Raw genomic sequence first — 17,433 nt, 5'->3', positions numbered from 1 at the left:
CCAGGATGGACAACCGATGCTCCAGAGTTCTACCACCTCTCCCACGCCCATGTATGCAGCTTTCTGCTACTTAGGTGTGTGCCTCATATCTAGTGTTGTCCATGTACACTGTCGCAGTGGACAGGTGCATTTGTATCAGCGATCCTGAGGCCCTGGCTGGAACTATGGATGAATAGCTCCGTCTTTCTGCATGGTCGCCTCGACCCGTATCTCCCCAGCGTTTTCGAATGTCCGTTCCCTGGATGGCACCCTGACTGCTTGGTACCACACTCTCAGCAGCATGTCTGACTGCCAATAACGATCCCTATCATGACGAGGATCATGATCGTTCCGTCCTGCTTTGCTCGACAGATATGTGAATGCATACGCTGCTGTCGCACTCTCGACTTGTTCAGCCAAGGCCGTGGTATCACCTTCAAGTCGGATCTTGCCAATAGTTGCCACTGGACATCGGACCGGCGTCCGCGTTTCAAATGTGGCCGGTAACGAGTGGCTCACGACACGCGCGGGCAACACGCGTTGAGCACTCCATTATGTCTCACAGTACCAAATATGCATGCCATTCATCCTTCTCATATGCGTCACCCTCTCAAGCTGATATCGAGCTTATAGATGTCTACAGCTCCGTCGAAAGTCTTTCGGGACCCTAGTCTTTGGTACATCGACTCGGAACAGGCCGCTGTCACTAGGGCTGTTCATGCTACGACGCAGAAGGTGCGACATGTTGTAGTCAGGATCTTGTATCATGTTCCCCCCTGCCATGGAGAACAAGGTGCGTATTCATCCGATACGGGAACTCTTGTGGACTGGCGGCAAGTTTTGTTCTTCCGTCGCGCACACAACTATCCAAATGAAGGAACAGGGCGCGTATTTGAAACTACTTTGGTTCGTGGGTCCGTATTTGCAGGTCGCCAAACAACTTCCTTAGCAGGCAGGAATCAATCCGACTACGCTCATACCCTGCACAGAGGCTGCATCAGACAGGGCGATCCACGCTCTTTGCTTGGTATAAAATGGCCCGCTTCGCCCCTATGTTCGTCGCATTCGTCCTTGGCCACCAGCCCCCCTCGCCCTATATAAACCGGCATGCGTTTCCGCGAATTCAAGCTAGACGCCCTCACCCTCAGCTCTAAACAGAAGGCCCTCTCAGCGTCTCGAAGACTTGTACTCTCCGCGAAACTCAGGACCCGACGTCCGTTCCACTCTGAATACTTCGAACGCCCCGAAGAGAACGTCAGGATGGCGCAGCCAACCTCGTCCACATCGGAAGGTTGGACCCCTACGTCGAGGATTCGCTCGTGGTGTCTGTACCAGAGACCATCGAGAGGCCCCCACTACCTCCGGTGCTGTCCCACATGATAGGAAAGTTCGAACCAGAACTGGCAGACATCCCCGTCGAGTACGCACGCGAAGCACTCGCGTCCATGGGTACCAGGTATGCGTGGACTCTCATCACATCCCATGAGCCACTTCACTCACCAGACGTGTCTTACAGGTTGATGGGTGTCTTCGAGAAGTGCCGTGTCGATCCGCCGCGATTGGCCGTCAGATCTGAAGTCAACCTCATCGTCACGGACACTGGCCTAACGTGTCTACCGACCCACGCTCTTGCGATCCACTCTCCCGCGGAGCCCTCCACAGGCTCTCCTTCCGACAGAGCCAACAACCTTGACGGCCGCGGCCGGGAGGTGATCGTTATACCATCCACGCGGTCATCCTCGTCGCGAACTGCGGGCGGCTACCCTCGCAGATGCCCGAATCCCGCCCGCGGCCCCCTCCGAACCAGATCATCTTCTCGGGTGGCGAGATCGCAAACGGATACCGCATTCCGTTGGTGACCTGCTGCTTGCCGATGCCCCAGGCCTTCGAGCCCCTCATGAGGTACCTGTACACGCACGACAACGACGAGCTCCTCAATGCGCTCCTACCCATGAAGGTCCCCTTCGACGTTTCCGGCGACAGGTCGCCACTGTACGTACCGAACCCTGGTCTCCGCCAAGGCGTCGGGCGGAAGCAGCGCCTCAACCGCGTGGCATCCGAGTGCTTTGCGTTCTACGGCGGACAGATCTCATCCATGTACCAGCGAGCGAAGTTCCTCGAGGGCTTCTGGAGGAACGCGATCGCTGTGGCCGTGTCGGACGACGGCATGTGGGAGACGCTGCAGCTCGCATACGAGGCGCTCGTGCAGGCCATGAAGTGGGCCAGGGACGCACACGTCCAGATCTTTGAGCGCGAAGCGAGGGACGTGGGGTTCGCTGCGCGGATGCGCGCCGACTTCGGCGTCGTGCCCATCGACACACCTCAGGCGAGAGCCATGAAGACATCGATTCTCACTCAGAGATACGTGCAGTCACTCCTGTCTACTGGGCAAGGGAACTGTTATCCACCTGAACTTCCAGGGGATCCGACCTACCAATAAATCCCGCGGTGTTACATTCCCTTCACACCAGACCCACTGGACGGACATGCATCTATGTAGCCAACAGTAACAACATGTACGCAGTTTTGTATGCCAACGTATGATGTCAATATGTACTTACCTTGTATGCAACCGAATGGATCGACTTACTTATGCACTGGATACTAGTCGATGCGGACAAGGGGCGTGCATTCGTCATAACGACTCGTAACGGGTAACTACACAGAACTCACACGAACAGAGCATTGACAGAGTGGGGTAACCGCTGCATGACAGCAATACGAAGAGATTCAGCATGCGAGTGATAATGTAAACTTCGTCGTAACGTCCGGACGTCCAAGAAACACACCCTCACGCCTTATCCTGATCGAAGAAAGCCACCAACTCTCCTACAGGTGCCCTGGGCTTCCCAGGCATCACCTTTGGTGGGTTCGGCTGGACACCCGTCAAGGCATCCTTTGTTTGTCGGCGCACAACCAGCGGGTCCACGAACTTGGACGTGAGGGTAGCGGGCACGGGCGCGCCGTTGCTATCTGATATCCCCAATCCAAACCTGTCGGTTGACCGCGAACGCAGGCGGACGTTCAGGGGAGTGACAGGAGACGGCGCAGCGATCGAGAATTGCGAGCCGTACATCGTCTGCGGGCGTGCACGCTTCGCAGACGGTGTCGAGATGGGTGAAACAGACGGTGATCTTCGTTCCTCGTCGTCTGTTGCATCCGAGGCGGCTGCTGCAGCAATACCGGAGCGTCGCCCGGCTGACTTGCCAACGGTCTCCTCGTTGGCACCCGAGTCGCTGTCCGAGTCGTCGGCATCAGGCTTCGGCGAGGTGGACAATGGAGACGTCGAGAAGAACGCAGTGCTGATCTCTCTGGATTGACTACGCCGGTGAGGTGTGACTGGAAGTTCGCGTTCCTCGTAGCTCTCACGATACCCGCGCTTCATAATCGGCTTGTCGAGTGCGACAGTGTACCGCTTCGGGGTCGGGCTCACGCTGTTGGTGCGTGCAGCAGGGAGGCTTGGGGGGGACAATGCCGGCGGGCTGGCAGCAGACATGGGCGACTCTCCGCGGGAACGCCAGAAGGTGAGATACTGACGGAGGCCATGCCTTGCCCCGGCAGCCCGGAGATTGACATGTGTCGATGCCTAGTGGCAGAGGTGATTGACGATGGAGGGGAATTAGGAGGTGAGAATGCGCCTTGTCCGAACATTGTACTGTCCGGTGGAGTAGCATAGTCGCCTGTAGGGTACGGAAGACGCGTTCGCGAGTTCCGCGAGGAACCCACCGCAGTGGTCGTGGGTGGACTGACGGATGCAGCTACGCGCGGTGGCGTAGATGTTGGACTCGTAGCGACATTCTGAGAGATGGAACGGACCGCGACGGCCGAGGTCGCAGAGGGCGCACGCGCGATGGCAGCAGAGTTGCGGGAGGGGCCCGAGGCGAGGTTGCCCGGCGCCGTTATGAGCTTGGCCATCTCGCGACCCAACTCACTCACGCGGGCCTGCATCTCTGCCAGTTCTTCTCGAACCTCACTCAGGCCACCTTCCCCTTCAGCGTCTGTTCCGTTCACTCTCGGTTTCGTGCCCGTTTCTTTCTCCTTCTCCTTCTCCACGAGCCACCGCTCTACGTCGTCCATGCGTTCCTCCAAGGCTCGGACGTGACCAACAGTCCATTTCTCCAGTTTTTCGAAACGCTTGGCGATGGTCAATAGTGTAGTCGGCACGTCAAGACTGCCCTGAACGTTGAACTGCGCGTAGATAGGCTGTCCATGTGAAGATCCGTCGCCTGAGCGCAGGGGAGACGCCGTGAGACTTGGTGGCGGATGGAATGAACCTGGAGACGATAGCGCGGCGGATATGGGTCGCACTGGTGTTGTCAAACCTGACGAGGCGGCCGCGAGACCTAGTGTCATGAACGCAGGATCCTCGAATTTGCTCTCGGGTGCAGCTGGCCAATCGCTGTCCTTGCTCTTCTGCCTCTGCTTCTCTTTCTTCTTCTTTCCTTTCTCTTGCTCCTTCTCGCGGACCTTGGTTTCGTGGATGACTTGCTGTGCGGGGTAAGGGACTCCTTGGTCGGCGTCAGCTTGTTCTTCGCAGCTGCCCACCAGCTGCTGTCCTTCTGCGAAGTTGGAGATGGGGGCGTGCCTGGCGGCATAGTTTGGGAGCGCGAAGGCGGCAGTGGAAGCGAGTTAGGAGATCCTCCATCAGCGCCGTTGAGCATCGCCATGACGCGCTGCTCGACAGTCCGCCGGTCTTCAGCCTCCTGGCGCATAATACGCTCAGCCTCTCGCCTGCTCCACTCTCGTTGTCGTTCGGCCTCTGCCTCGAGCTCGTCGTCCGTAGGCAGGTCGTTCGTGCGCGATCCAGGACTCACGCTGTTCACGAGCGACCCTACTCGCTGAGCAATGTTGGCCGCAAACTTCGCAACCGATGGAGACGGGGAGTGTGAGCGTGTCCACGACCTGCCTTCGTGCGAACCCTCCGACTGGTGCACAGAGCCATCTTCGGACTCGCTGATCTCGCCCGTGTTAGGGTCGATTGTCGTTGCCTTCCTCAGGGGCGACGGAGGGCGTCGGTGCCCATACACCGGTTCTGGCTGCTCATTACGCGTTCAACGCGTGGAGCACGCATATGTGCGGGAACACTGACCAGATTGAGCGGCGATGGTGGTGGGAGCGAGGGCGAGGTCATTCGCCGCTGCCTCATATCCATTTGAGGCGGTACAAGATTGGTCGTAGACATAGACGCTGCCGGGCGATGGGAGGGAGAGTACGCCATCGTCGTTGGACGAGCGCGAAGCTCAGGTTCGTCGTCGTCGCATGCGGCAGTGAGCTCGGCCTACGAACAGCGCTGGTGCTGCAGCGGAACGCATAACCCTACTTTTGGAAATTGCCGCTGATATTGATTACGGCGATTAAAGATAAGTCAACATATCCTATAATATTGGTGTTAGTCTGAACGCGCTGGACTCTTCGTCGTCGACACCCATCACCAAGTCGACCTTCACGATGAGTACGGCCACGTCGAGCTTAGAGCCCCTCTTCACGCTCGTCGCTCAGTCCTATGAGACGTTGGAGTCCAACTTCTTCAAAATACCCGGCTCAGCGGTCATCGCACGATATGTGAAGTCCTCCCACCGCGACGATCCTGGCCGTACTCTCCTCGAGGTCATCCTCATCATCTTCGCCATCCGTACGCTACTCCAATCCAGGACAAAGGCTGAAGCGTCGGGAAAACATTTCATCGAGTTCTCCGAAAAGGTGTGCGTCCAGGCTGGCGCGCAGCAGACGTGTTCTGACCCTGCGCGATAGGAAATCAACGAGCTTGTAGATGAATGGTCCCCGGAATCCCTCACTCAGCCCTTGGACGAGGCCGAACGCGCTGAGCTCGATTCTGTTCCGGTCATTGCTGGCCCGAATGGACCGAAGCCCAAACTCGCGAATGGGAAGACGGTGCTGAACCTGGCTAGCTACAACTTCACCGGTCTCGCAGGGAACCAGACGATCAAGGAGCGTTGTGTTGATATCCTACGGAGATACGGCTTGGGGAGCTGCAGCCCTCCTGGTTTCTACGGTTCACAGGGTGCGTGCTGGCTCGACGTCGCTTGGCGCCCATACTGATGGCTGTGCAGACGTCCAGACTCAGCTTGAGCAGGACATTGCGGACTTCCTGGGCACGGAGGCCGCCATCTTGTACTCTCAGGCGTTCTCCACGATCTCCTCCGTCATTCCTGCCTTCTGCAAGCGTGGCGACATTATCGTGGCAGACCGCAGTGTGAATTTCGCTATTCAGAAGGGCTTGGAGATCTCGCGGTGCACTGTGCGCTGGTATGATCACAACGACATGGGGAGCCTGCAGCACGTACTGGAGAGCGTTGAGAAGGAGCGGATCAAGAAGAACTGGCCCTTGACGCGGCGTTTCATTGTTACGGAGGGCATCTTCGACCACGATGGAGTGATGTCCGACCTCCCGAAGCTTATTGAACTCAAGCACAAGTATAAGTATCGCTTGATCCTCGATGAGAGCGTCTCGTTCGGGAGCGTGGGTCGCACTGGGCGCGGTCTTACCGAGCTCTACAACGTCCCTGTATGTCTGCCTATCTCGCTTGTATGAGGGAAGCTAAACCGGGTCCTCAGGCCTCCCAAGTCGACATGCTTGTTGGTTCAGTAGCCAACGGTCTTACTGCAACCGGAGGTTTCTGCGCCGGATCAAACATAGTAGTCAAACATCAGGTGCGTATAATGTCTCGTGTACGATTCACTGGTCTCTCTGACTGCTATGTCTAAGCGCATTAACGGGACATCTTATGTCTTCTCGGCGGCAATGCCGCCCCTGATGACCGTCGCTGCGTCAGAAGGGATAAACATACTACGCACCACACCTTCCATCCTCACTACGCTCCAGGAGAACGTCCGGGCAGTGCGCGCCATCTTAGACAAGGTGGACTGCATCGTCATCCCCTCGCACCCCGCCAGTGCTGTCATTCACATCAATGTCCGCTCTCCTTCGCCCGCGCCCGCGCAGCTACTGTCGCCGACGCCATTGCTATCGCCGACGCCGTTGACCCCCACTATGCCGGCCTCGCCGCTGTCCCCCACGTCGGCCAAGCTATCCAACCCTACGTCTGTCCGCCCGCGGCACCCCCCGCACTTCGATGCGGAGCTAGAGGAACGCCTCCTGCAGGACATCGTGGAGGATGTGCTTGCACAGGGCGTATTGATCACTCGCGCGAAGAGGCTGCGGGACCAAGAACTGATCGAGGTTCGCCCGAGCATCCGTCTCGCTATCAGCTCTGCTCTGTCCAAGAAAGACTGCGAGAAGGCTGCGAACGCTATCAAGGCCTCGTGCGTAAAGGTGTTGAGTAAACGTCGTTGAGGATTCTGGGCAAGCTAGGGTTGCCGTGCTGATGTGTGTATTTATGGTAGATATTGGTTCACTGCATATACTACGCTCATGTAATGTTTCTGCCGCAGAGGGCTTTACCGATGAATTGTCATTCGCTCAGCGACGAGATGTTTTAACACGATATAATACGATAGGAGAGGTGTATGTATCTGCACGTAAGGATCGCAGAGCACAATGGTGGTCCAGCGGCGTGCGGCTGCTGCTTGGTGCGATCGAACTAGAAACTGCGATTGCTGTACCTGGAGGCGGCACATATAGCTGGCCGCTTCATACATACGTGGAGTGTAATTTTGGGTATATGCGATGTCAGGTCGTTTGTTCTGCACATTTGCTGCCCATCCTCAGCCTCAAGTCTGGTCACAAGATTGCGTCAGGGATTTGAGCGTTCTGATCGTTATTTCGCCATTGCACCAGCGTCCCAATGCATACAACGACCACCGTAACTTACAGAAGGCCACCCCTGGTGAAACAGGAAGCCAGCCCCGCTCACGAAGCGGACTTCTTGGCCTTCTGCTTTTCAGCTTTCTGGCGCTCCTTTTCAGCTTCCTTCTTCGCGACCTCGTGTGCGGTGTCGTTAAGACCGAGCCTGTTGCGTGCAATCTAGACTGTCGTGAGTAACGCGGTGCAGGTGAAGGGGCGCAAAAGTTTCACCTCGAACGCGTAGAACTGCATCCGCGTTACTGGACGACATAGAAGTCAGGTAGGTCGCCCTGTGGTAATCATGGGCGTGGACGCACCGAAAATCGTGTTCTTCTCTCCGTACTCATCCCTCGCGTCCGTGCGTATGAGCGAGCCGAAGTTGTAGTCTTTCACCTTCTTCTCGTATCTAGCGCGATACCACCAAAAGCGCAGGTACCCGATATTTGAGTTCACTGGGGTACAGCATCCTGACAGGCGGTACTCACGACTCGATGAACTTTCGCCACCGCTCTTTGCCCTCCTTGCTCTTCAACCAGTCCTCGTCCAAGACAGTGATCTTCGCGTAGTTCTCATCCTTCAGCTCCGGAAAGTCCGCTATTGTATGCTCAAAGATCTCATCATCGATCCTGCCCGAGCCCCGTTTGTATCTATGTCGTAGTCTGGACCTTGAGAGGACAGACTCACTTGGTGAGCTTGAGCTCGCGAGGCGGGACCTTCTCAAGAATACTCCAGTACGTCTAGAGACCCCATAAGGGGTGAGAGTATACGGTAGAGTGGGGCAGCGCACCTGGGCATGCTCGACTGCCTTGACTGCAAACCTGCCCGCCCCGTCAATTCCTCCCTGAAATCTAACGTTCATGTGCTCACTGTTTTTCGATCTATTCCACCATTACCATCAGCTCTAGCAGGGCTGTTCCTCAATGTAGGTGCATACCTCAACGAGATTCTGCGCGTTGTTTGGGTCGAATTTGCCGGGGGCAGCCATCGTGGGTCGTGACAGTGAGAGTCCGAGTACAAGGAACGTTAAGTATCAAGGCCTCGCAGATGTTGGCAGCTCAGGACAGCTCAGAACCCTGGGATCGACGACTTATACCGAATCGGTCAGTCTGAGATGACAGAGGCGATGTCGGAACGCTGGACATGGTGGTACAGGCGATCATATGAGCGGCGCCGTGGCACATCCCGTGTTTGAATGCCCCTGTGAGAATGGATTGCGGCAGCAAGCCGCTCTGCTATTGGAAGCTTGTACACGGTATATGGCTACAGTGCGGTCTAGGGCTACACGATGATATCTTGAAGGAGAGCCAGGGTACAGATCGTCACGATCATGGACCACTGTTCGTAGTGCCAACCTCTACACCAAATCGCTTCAACTTCTCGAAGTACTTTTGTACGCGGCTCGCAACCTGCCTCGCAGTGCGCCGGCCGTCCATGGCTTGTGAGATCTTGGCCCACCTGTCAGGAAAGTTGTGTGAGCCATGGGGCACTATTAGTAGCATGCTGAATAACTTACCGGTGCTTCGTTCCATCGGGTATTTCCTCGAGTAGACGTTCGAGCAGATGCTGTTCATCAACTGACCACGACTGCTTATACGTTTCGGACTTTCGTTTCCCTTTCTTCAAGCTCTTCCCGGCGTCCGGTACCTCGTCCACTCCGGCCGGAGCAGGGGTTGATTCGTCCGGGCCAGCCTCCGTTTTATGTTTGGTTTGAACCCTCTTCTTCGCTTTGGCATGGGTGCTGTTCGTTGAGGGTCCTGAGACAGTGGTGTCTTGCGCCTTTGTAGCTGGACGACGATCACGGGAAGTCTTGTTGACCAATGGCGGAAGAATCGCCTTAGATGACACGGGAGAAGCGACTGATGTCGGGGGCGTGTCCACCTCCATAGGCACAGCACCCATTCCATCAAAGACAGATGGAGCTCGTTCGCCCTCTTCATCCTCCGCATCCAAAGAGATGTCAACCTCCGCACTTTCATCCGCTTGATCTCGCCGGATGAATACGCCGAACGACGCCTGTGTGGGCCGGCGGAGCCCCGCGACGACGGGTACGGCAACGTCGGAGCTGATCCGCCGCTGCTTCAGCTCGTGAATCTTCTCGCGCTCGAGAGCTCGACGGATTTCCTCCGGATCGGGCGGTTCATCAGGCTCAGAGTCGGGCTCGTTGAGGAAGGCGTAGGACGGGAGAACTGGGTCAATGATCGCGATTCGGGCATCCTTGACTAGTTTCTGCAGGTCAGACAGCTCGGAGGTCTGCTTGACCGAAGGTTTGCTGCGCTCGGCTTGGGTAGCTCGTACAGAGGACGCGAGGATCTTGAAGGGCAATGGGTCTACCTCTCTTAGATAGCGAATACGTAGAAGGTCATAGCAACGTACCACATGACTTGAAGGTATCCCAGTCAAGCTCTTGCGCAACCGAAGCCGCAATATTCGGCTGGGCACTGAGCGGTACAGTGAGGGTATTGACCTGGTCTGCCCTTCAACTCAAGGGCTTTTTTCATGTGTCCGCGTGCTCTTACCTGCTCAGTGAAAATCTTCTGGGAATCATCTGGGTGAGCGACCACACTCTCCCTGAGCTCCTGTAATGCAGTGATGTCCCTCCGGGTCTGATCTAGCAAGGCCTTTTGCGACTGTATAAACTCGGACAGCGCCTCCAAGCTGCATTCCCGTGAGTTCAAACGTTGCGAATCAGTAACTCGTGTATGCTCACGTTTTGGCGCGTTTTTCTTCCATCGGGTAGCTGACAGTGACATGGACGGGTATGTGGAAGGATGAGCTCGGGATGGCGGTAGGATTTCAGAGGAGTCCAGTTCTAAGCGCCCAGGCATGTGAGGCAACTCGCGGACCACGGAGACCCATTTCCTATTTAAGCAAACTGTGGACCAAGACAATGATCCATGAATGTCATGATCCCGGTTCGAGTTGTCGTAGCCACGCAGTGAGTCAAGCTCAAGCTCTGGGCTATGATATTGAGTGAGATATCAATGCAAGAAATATGCGTATGATGTCGTGAGGCGGTTATATTTTATATTGCTTGTGAGTACACTCTGAGTAGTACTGTACAGTCTCCTCGTAATAGTACTTCGCGCACGCTTCCCTGGAGCTACATATTGATTCTATCCGTGAAAGGCTGCATCAACCTCACAACTTCGCCTTCATCTTCGTCGATATAACACTCCCGCCGTCCACAACAACGTGCGTGCCGGTCACGTACGCAGCCGCAGGGCTGGCGAGGAAGAGAGCTACACCGGCGGATCAACATAAGCACGGAAGGGTGAATCATTAAATACTCACCTACGCCTGCCATGTCGCGCGCTTCGCCGACACGACCTATGAAGGCAATGTCAGCACATTGAGACGGCAACGGTTTCCGGTCTCTGCGTACCGAAGGGGTTCGTCTTTGCGATATTGTCCTCACCGTTCTTGCCGAAGCCAAATGCAGTCATATTTGTGTGGAAAATGCTGCGAGATTTCTTGAGTCTCGGTCTCCGCGTATATCATATGTGTAAAGCTCACCCAGGGAGGACTGCATTCACACTACTACATATGAGTGTCTGTAGAATCATAAGATGGAAATTTGAACAAACGTGATGCATTTCTTGTGAGAGTAGACGCGAGCTGAGTCGTGAGGTGGTTCACAGCCGCTTTGCTTGTGTTATCTGTCAACAGTCGTCAATGAGCCGATCCAAAAGAAGCGGACTTTGAGATGGGCACAACACTCACAGCTCCACAAGCCAATACCGCCTCCGCCCGTGACCGCGAATCAAACGATATGGAAGCAATGCTCCCGATGGACGAGATGTTGATGACCCTTCCGGATCGCGCGCAGTCGCATCCTTCGCAAGGACGCTGTCAGCCTGCAGGTCTCGTCATTGTATATTTTGGGCCATTTGGTCGACACCTACGCACAGTCACTGCCAGAGTGAATGACGTAGAGAAGAGGTAGGATGAGGAGCAAAGTGTACATACAGTAGAATATGCTCTTCACATTGAGCGCAAGGACGCGATCCCAACCGGCTTCCGGAAAGCTGAAGACACCAATCAATGCCTGTGATGGCTGATGGCAGAGCAGAATCGCCATCCGTGCTACTCACTCATCATATCTGGCGCCCCAGGTCATACCCGAGTTGTTGACGAGGATGTGGACCTTGCTCTCCCGCTCCATAACAGAGGCGGCAAGCTTATCGCACCCTGCCTTGGTCTGTCGGTCCACATCCCTCCCGTCAGTACGCTGCCCAGGAGCCTATTCAAGAGGGGACACACCATGAGGTCAGCAACGAAGTAGTGACAGCTCCCCGGGCCCTTCGCGTTCAACATGTCGCAAACCTACGTGGTATCATGACCCCAATCAGCCATGCCTTCGCACAATACGGCATTGCGGTGCACACACGTCCTTGAGCTGTTTCTCCTTCCTCGCCGCGATGTACACCTTCGCCCCGTTCTGCACGTACGCCGCGGCGATCATCGAGCCTATGCCGGACCCGCCGCCCGTCACCACCGCTGTGTACACGTCGTCAGATCGGACGCAGGAGGGAGTACAGCTGGGACGCACCGACTTTGCCTTTCACATCGAACAGTGAGGCGATGCTGAGATCTACATCACACATGCATTCTCCAATGAGTGCTCGTCTTGAACTTAGCCAGGACTGCCCACGCACCGTCCGACATGGTGAGCTGAACTTGACTACGTGCTCCGGAGAGCACTGGAGCGCTGAAGCTGAAGCTAGAACTTGTAGTCACGATGAGTTAAGTTTGACGGCATCATTCCATCAATATCTTGCTCAAACACATCCTCAGAACGCTCGGCCAGTAGTCGGCACGCGCCTCTTTCGTCAACAGGATCCACCCTCAGGGACATATTCCGACTCGGAGGTACCTCTCAGACCACCGTGATCAACTGCGATAGTCTGCAGAGGTGCCAGCCAATTACGCAGCCCGGATAGCTGACAGTGACATCAGTGACATAGATGGCTGTGCTGAGGAAGCCACATATACAATCACTCCTAGCTAGCAGTGTCTTGCGGAGAAAGACCTATAACCCAAGAGGCTGACGATCTCACAGCTTCGCCTTCGCCTTCGTAGAAATGACATCCCCTCCATCAACCACGGTGTGGGTCCCAGTGATGTACGCAGCCGCGGGGCTCGCGAGGAAGAGCGCTGTCCGAATGGCGGTCAACACCGACCAAAGACGAGAAGGGAAGACTCACCGACGCCGGCTATGTCGCGCGGCTCACCTAGACGACCTATGTATGTATACGGCTCAGAACATGGGGAGGGAGCTCGGGGCGTCAGAGCGTACCGAATGGGTGCTCCTTGCTCATGGTGTCCGCGCCGGTCGTACCGAAGCCAAAGGCAGTCATCTTTGAGGGGAAGACCCTACGATGTCGATTAGTACTCAGGACACCCGCAGGTAATGCATGCAAAGCTCACCCCGGGAGGATCGCATTCACCCTGTCGCATGTTAGCGTCGGCGGGCTCGTGCAGCAAAAACGAAGACATACGTGATGTGTTTCCGTGTAAGGGTAGACGCGAGCTGTGTCGTGAGGTGGTTCACCGCCGCCTTGCTTGTGTTATCTGACCCAGCCTGTCAGTACGGCGCAGCCGGGTTTAATAAGAACAATGAAGGGCACGCACAACTCCACAAGCCGGCACCGTTTCCGCCCGTGAGTCGGTCGTCGTACGGGATGGGCGTAAGGCCTGCGATGGACGAGATGTTGATGACCCTACCAGGGTTGTGCGACGTCGCGTCCTTTGTGAGGACGTCCGTTAGGCTAGAGGGCGGCTTTTGTCATGCAGGCAGTCCGGGAAGGAAGTATGGGGAAGTACGTACGCGACAGTCACTGCCTCAAGGTCAGTGGGCGAGATACGGTACAGGAAGGATGTGCGTACGGTAGAAGATGCTCTTCACATTGAGCGCGAGGACGCGATCCCAGCCTACCTCCGGGAAGCTATCGACAAGGCACGTCCGAGTCGTATACAAGTGAGATGCGTAACCTCGCAACTACACGAACAAAGTCACTCACTCGTCGTATTGGGCACCCCAGCTCATGCCCGAGTTATTGACCAGGATGTGGACCTTGCTCTCCCGCTCCTTGATGGATGCCGCGAGCTTGTCGCATCCGGCCTTGGTCTACCCAACTGAGTGAGCACACCGATCAATTACAGTAACTATCGAGGGACACATACTGTGAGGTCAGCAACGAAGTAATGACAGCTCCCCGGGCCCTTCGCATTCAACGTATCGGAGACCTATATAGCAACATGACCCCATTGAGCAAGACCCCTTATATGACAGGACTCGGAGAGGACGCACATCCTTGAGCTGCTTCTCCTTCCTCGCTGCAATGTATACCTTCGCCCCGTTCTGCACGTACGCCGCTGCGATCATCGTCCCAATACCGGACCCGCCACCCGTTACCACCGCTGTGCATGGGCGTACGCGTTGTAAGACACGACGCATGAGAGATTCGACAGAGACGCACCGACTTTGCCCTTCACATCGAAAAGAGAGGGGATGCTGAGGTCTGTCGTCCGAAACACACTCAAATCAGTGAGTCCTGCGGCCGGGTATGCATGAACTAGTCGACTGTCCACACACCGTCGGACATTGTGCGTTAGGTTTCAGGCGCACCGTTGCAAGGAAGACTGGGAGGGGTCGAGTACGACTGAGCCAAGGTACTAGGAGGTAGCAGGTGCGCTGAAGACATCTTTCTCATGATATACATGCCTGGCCGGGTAATGTCCAACTGTGTGCGCGGAGAGTATCACAAGGTCTGGGGACTCTGGGTGGCGTGCGTCCACGAGCACGCTTCGGCACAAATCCCGACTTTCTCGGAGTAGCATTCGCAGAGAGCGCGAGGCGACACCGAATCGTGAGCATGATACTTATGCGCTGTCTCTAAGAAGGCATGCCATTCAATAATTACTAGCTATACAGTACGCTATATAGCAACAAGTCTTGTATACCCAAAGGCGACCCTATAGCAACTCTACAGCCCTACAACCCCTCACACAACGTCCTCCCCCTCCCCACCTGCGCCCTACACAGCGCCACCTCCGTCGGGACCGACACAATGCTCGCCAACAAGATCCCCGCACCGTCCGCGATCCCAATCGAACCGATCTTGAACTCGCGCTCCTGCCGCGCGCGCTCCCTGCGTTCCTCCGTGTCCGCGTCGAGCGCGATTCCCCGCGTGTCGGGGTCGGCTTCTTGGTTAACGCGGTGGTAAACGTTCACGCTGTTTCCGCCCCATATAAGCAAACGGTCAGACGGGCAGGAGGGCAGGATGGACGTACTACGCGAGGCCGCCGCAGATCCCTTCAATGCTGATCAGCCCGAAGACGAGCCCGAACGCGAGCGCGCCGCCGTCCCCTCCGCCGTCGAAGAGTCCCACAGCAGACTCGAGCGCGAGCGTGAGGAGCACGAACGCCTGGATGATTGCCGGGAGGGGGAGCAAGGACGCCGGGAGCGGTGGCAGGCCGAGGGAGAGCGTCGAGCGGGACAGGAACACGGAGGTTTGGTAGACGAGCTGCGGGAGTCAGATGTGAGCCGAATTGCATCTGCAGGGGTTTGGCAGGGGTAGTGGAGATATATGAACAGACCTGCCAAAGAGGATAGAAGTCACGGATGGAGTGTATGATCTTGCTCATCAACGGGTGCTCCGCCGCCGCCGGGACGGGATAGAGGAGTGTCGGTGCGATGCCCTACTGATAGTCAGCATGTGGACAACGATCGTGCCCGACCCAGCGCACCTGGTTGATCGTATACTCGAACTGCTCGTCGTTAGTCTTACGTCAATCCACGCCACTCTGAGGGACTCACCAAGTACACACAGACTATCTCCACATCAGCTACATCGGCCTACAAATCAGGACAGTATGAGCACTCACATAGCGGCATCATATACCTCCCCACCAGCGGCTTCACAAGCCTCCACTTATCCTCCATGCTCAGTGCCACACCCCCGGTCTTCACAGCGCCGGCTTCCCGAACCCCTTCCGTCTCCCCTTCCGGCGTGTCCTCCTCGCCAGTAGGGAGCGCAGTGTACTCTGCCGCGACGACCGAGTATGGTAAGGCAGTCGGTGGTAAATCTGCGTTCGCAAATGTAGCCGGCTGAGGAAGGAGGAGGAAGTATGTCAGAGGAATGACGAGGGGGAGGACCTGCATTCAGGAGATGGATGTCAGCATCTAATGGAAGGAGGTGAAGAGTGGACCCACTGAGCTGAGCCCGACGCCTATACGGACGCCGAGACCACGGAGCTCCCACCAGAGGAACGCGCCGACGAGGCCGGCTGCACCTGTTCCAGAGGCGAAATACCTTGATAAGTGCGGTGGTGAGTATGTGGGACTGGAAGGAAGGAGTAAAAGTGCTCACCCAACGCTGTGTCCTGCCACCGATGGTGGATGGTAGCGCGTCGAGAGCTGCAGGAACGTGAGCTCGCCCAGGCCTGCGTTCGTGTGCTCGTTGGTGAGCACGTATGATAGAGTATATAACGAGTACACGCACCGGATGAGAACGACGCACAGCATATCCCCAGCAAGCGCATGAACAAGCTGTCAAATGCCGCAATCACCTACACGGCTCCCATTCTCCGTCAGTTAACAGACGCATCCCGTCATGCTGCGTCTCGCGCTCACCCACATCCCGAGGACGCTGACGGCGGCACAACCTACGAGACGCATGGCGTACCGCACCCGGCCGCGTAGGAGGTATGGCCAGCCGAGCTTGACCAGGAGGGAGGGGAAGATGTTGCAGAAGGCGATGATACCTTTCGGCGTGGATGGAGGTACGAGGTCGAGTGCAGCTGAGAGGATGATGACATAGAGTACTGTTTGGGTTGGCAAACGAGGAGTTGAAGGTAGTAAGAGTGATGCACACCGTTGTTAATGAGTCCGAAAAAGAAGAAGGAGAGGCCTAAGTGGCGGAGCAAGTTGCGCGGTGCTAGCCAGACACGTTACTTCGCGGACAGAGAGCAAGCTACGCTGTACTCACCTCCCTTCAGGCCGACACTCTCGTCCGCTGGAGAAAGTAATCCTTCCTCCTCCTCAGTATACCTACTGACATGGTCGCCCTGCATATCGTGATGGACCAGTGTTTCGAGTTCGTGGATCTCCTCGTCAGATGAACGTCGTGCTCGCATTCACCGGATGCATATCACTGCAAGACTGCACAGTGTCGCAAGATCTAGCAGCAGAGAATATGTTGCTAAGTTGATATCTCTGCTTTAAGAAAAGCAAAAGGAGGAGGTCAACCGGTCACCGGTCACTGCTAGTCGAGGTCGGTGCTGCTCAGGCGTTGTGTGGTTAGCGCCCATACTTGCGAGCACCGTGTGGCAAAATGATCGGGCCATGGATCGGGCGCGTGATTTCGCGGGGTGATCGTGTCTGTCAGTGCCCGAGGCGTCGCCGAGCATGATTTCCCCGCACCGCGTACCATGGCCTCCCACTGGAGCCGGTGTTCCTTGCCCATCCCGACCAAGTTCAATCCGGGGACATATACGTACTTCACGCTGGCAGCGGCAGCCTTGCTTCAACACGTACCTCTCACTTGCAAGCAGTGTGCAGAGTTGGAGGATTCCCGGTCGAGTGTCTAGTCGTCGAGCACTTGTATGCGGTGAGTTCCACTTCGTAGCTGCAGTGCATGCTCGACTCATGCTAGCATGCTTGACGTGCGTAGGCCCATCATACGAGA

General features: G+C 56.2%; 8 protein-coding genes across 8 annotated transcripts; 2 read left to right on the top strand and 6 right to left on the bottom strand.

Moving 5' to 3' along the window:
• Window positions 1-1,086: 1,086 nt before the first annotated feature.
• B0H18DRAFT_952694 (uncharacterized protein) lies at window positions 1,087-2,419 on the top strand (the record flags this gene model as incomplete). The annotated part of the gene is made up of 4 exons (XM_048042141.1): window positions 1,087-1,192; window positions 1,231-1,435; window positions 1,496-1,688; window positions 1,751-2,419. The coding sequence occupies 4 exons, from the start codon at window positions 1,087-1,089 to the stop codon at window positions 2,417-2,419; spliced, it is 1,173 nt and encodes a 390-aa protein (XP_047896750.1).
• A 292-nt stretch (window positions 2,420-2,711) lies between these two features.
• B0H18DRAFT_1140423 (uncharacterized protein) lies at window positions 2,712-5,110 on the bottom strand (the record flags this gene model as incomplete). The annotated part of the gene is made up of 5 exons (XM_048035635.1): window positions 2,712-3,370; window positions 3,393-3,394; window positions 3,450-4,530; window positions 4,650-5,015; window positions 5,069-5,110. The coding sequence occupies 5 exons, from the start codon at window positions 5,108-5,110 to the stop codon at window positions 2,771-2,773; spliced, it is 2,091 nt and encodes a 696-aa protein (XP_047896749.1). The 3' UTR covers window positions 2,712-2,770.
• A 317-nt stretch (window positions 5,111-5,427) lies between these two features.
• B0H18DRAFT_872190 (serine palmitoyltransferase) lies at window positions 5,428-7,294 on the top strand (the record flags this gene model as incomplete). Its single annotated transcript, XM_048040208.1, has 5 exons — window positions 5,428-5,679; window positions 5,731-6,001; window positions 6,051-6,505; window positions 6,556-6,651; window positions 6,707-7,294. 5 exons carry the CDS (start codon window positions 5,428-5,430, stop codon window positions 7,292-7,294), a joined length of 1,662 nt encoding a protein of 553 aa, XP_047896748.1.
• Window positions 7,295-7,704: 410 nt separating this feature from the next.
• On the bottom strand, window positions 7,705-8,923 carry B0H18DRAFT_86521 (polysaccharide biosynthesis-domain-containing protein). The gene is made up of 8 exons (XM_048039755.1): window positions 8,679-8,923; window positions 8,612-8,622; window positions 8,532-8,562; window positions 8,429-8,481; window positions 8,230-8,370; window positions 8,062-8,150; window positions 7,976-8,004; window positions 7,705-7,924 (listed from the first exon to the last, which is right to left on the bottom strand). The coding sequence occupies exons 1-8, from the start codon at window positions 8,727-8,729 to the stop codon at window positions 7,811-7,813; spliced, it is 519 nt and encodes a 172-aa protein (XP_047896747.1). The 5' UTR covers window positions 8,730-8,923; the 3' UTR covers window positions 7,705-7,810.
• Window positions 8,924-8,939: 16 nt separating this feature from the next.
• Window positions 8,940-10,543, bottom strand: B0H18DRAFT_989747 (uncharacterized protein). Its single transcript, XM_048044967.1, has 5 exons — window positions 10,452-10,543; window positions 10,261-10,399; window positions 10,118-10,208; window positions 9,258-10,071; window positions 8,940-9,199 (listed from the first exon to the last, which is right to left on the bottom strand). Exons 1-5 carry the CDS (start codon window positions 10,472-10,474, stop codon window positions 9,070-9,072), a joined length of 1,197 nt encoding a protein of 398 aa, XP_047896746.1. The 5' UTR covers window positions 10,475-10,543; the 3' UTR covers window positions 8,940-9,069.
• Window positions 10,544-11,663: 1,120 nt separating this feature from the next.
• On the bottom strand, window positions 11,664-12,698 carry B0H18DRAFT_86472 (uncharacterized protein). The gene is made up of 6 exons (XM_048039752.1): window positions 12,523-12,698; window positions 12,400-12,470; window positions 12,294-12,335; window positions 12,132-12,241; window positions 12,005-12,067; window positions 11,664-11,942 (listed from the first exon to the last, which is right to left on the bottom strand). Exons 1-6 carry the CDS (start codon window positions 12,597-12,599, stop codon window positions 11,832-11,834), a joined length of 474 nt encoding a protein of 157 aa, XP_047896745.1. The 5' UTR covers window positions 12,600-12,698; the 3' UTR covers window positions 11,664-11,831.
• B0H18DRAFT_86428 (NAD-P-binding protein) lies at window positions 12,699-14,496 on the bottom strand. The gene is made up of 13 exons (XM_048039749.1): window positions 14,340-14,496; window positions 14,224-14,265; window positions 14,055-14,164; window positions 13,928-13,990; window positions 13,765-13,871; window positions 13,631-13,689; window positions 13,572-13,581; window positions 13,376-13,512; window positions 13,243-13,315; window positions 13,172-13,192; window positions 13,041-13,117; window positions 12,949-12,984; window positions 12,699-12,898 (listed from the first exon to the last, which is right to left on the bottom strand). Exons 1-13 carry the CDS (start codon window positions 14,347-14,349, stop codon window positions 12,798-12,800), a joined length of 846 nt encoding a protein of 281 aa, XP_047896744.1. The 5' UTR covers window positions 14,350-14,496; the 3' UTR covers window positions 12,699-12,797.
• Window positions 14,497-14,738: 242 nt separating this feature from the next.
• B0H18DRAFT_1093310 (CLN3 protein-domain-containing protein) lies at window positions 14,739-17,035 on the bottom strand (the record flags this gene model as incomplete). The annotated part of the gene is made up of 12 exons (XM_048032344.1): window positions 16,735-17,035; window positions 16,621-16,683; window positions 16,380-16,570; window positions 16,249-16,315; window positions 16,117-16,189; window positions 15,960-16,059; window positions 15,632-15,902; window positions 15,564-15,577; window positions 15,494-15,514; window positions 15,344-15,445; window positions 15,038-15,270; window positions 14,739-14,979 (listed from the first exon to the last, which is right to left on the bottom strand). The coding sequence occupies exons 1-12, from the start codon at window positions 16,880-16,882 to the stop codon at window positions 14,739-14,741; spliced, it is 1,524 nt and encodes a 507-aa protein (XP_047896743.1). The 5' UTR covers window positions 16,883-17,035.
• Window positions 17,036-17,433: the final 398 nt, after the last annotated feature.

This window comes from Fomitopsis serialis, assembly GCF_022376445.1.
Source record: "Fomitopsis serialis strain Sig1Antser10 chromosome Unknown B0H18scaffold_13, whole genome shotgun sequence".
Classification (NCBI taxonomy): domain Eukaryota; kingdom Fungi; phylum Basidiomycota; class Agaricomycetes; order Polyporales; family Fomitopsidaceae; genus Fomitopsis; species Fomitopsis serialis.
Note: the sequence above shows the minus strand (reverse complement) of the source record. Positions and strands in the feature narration are given on the sequence as shown.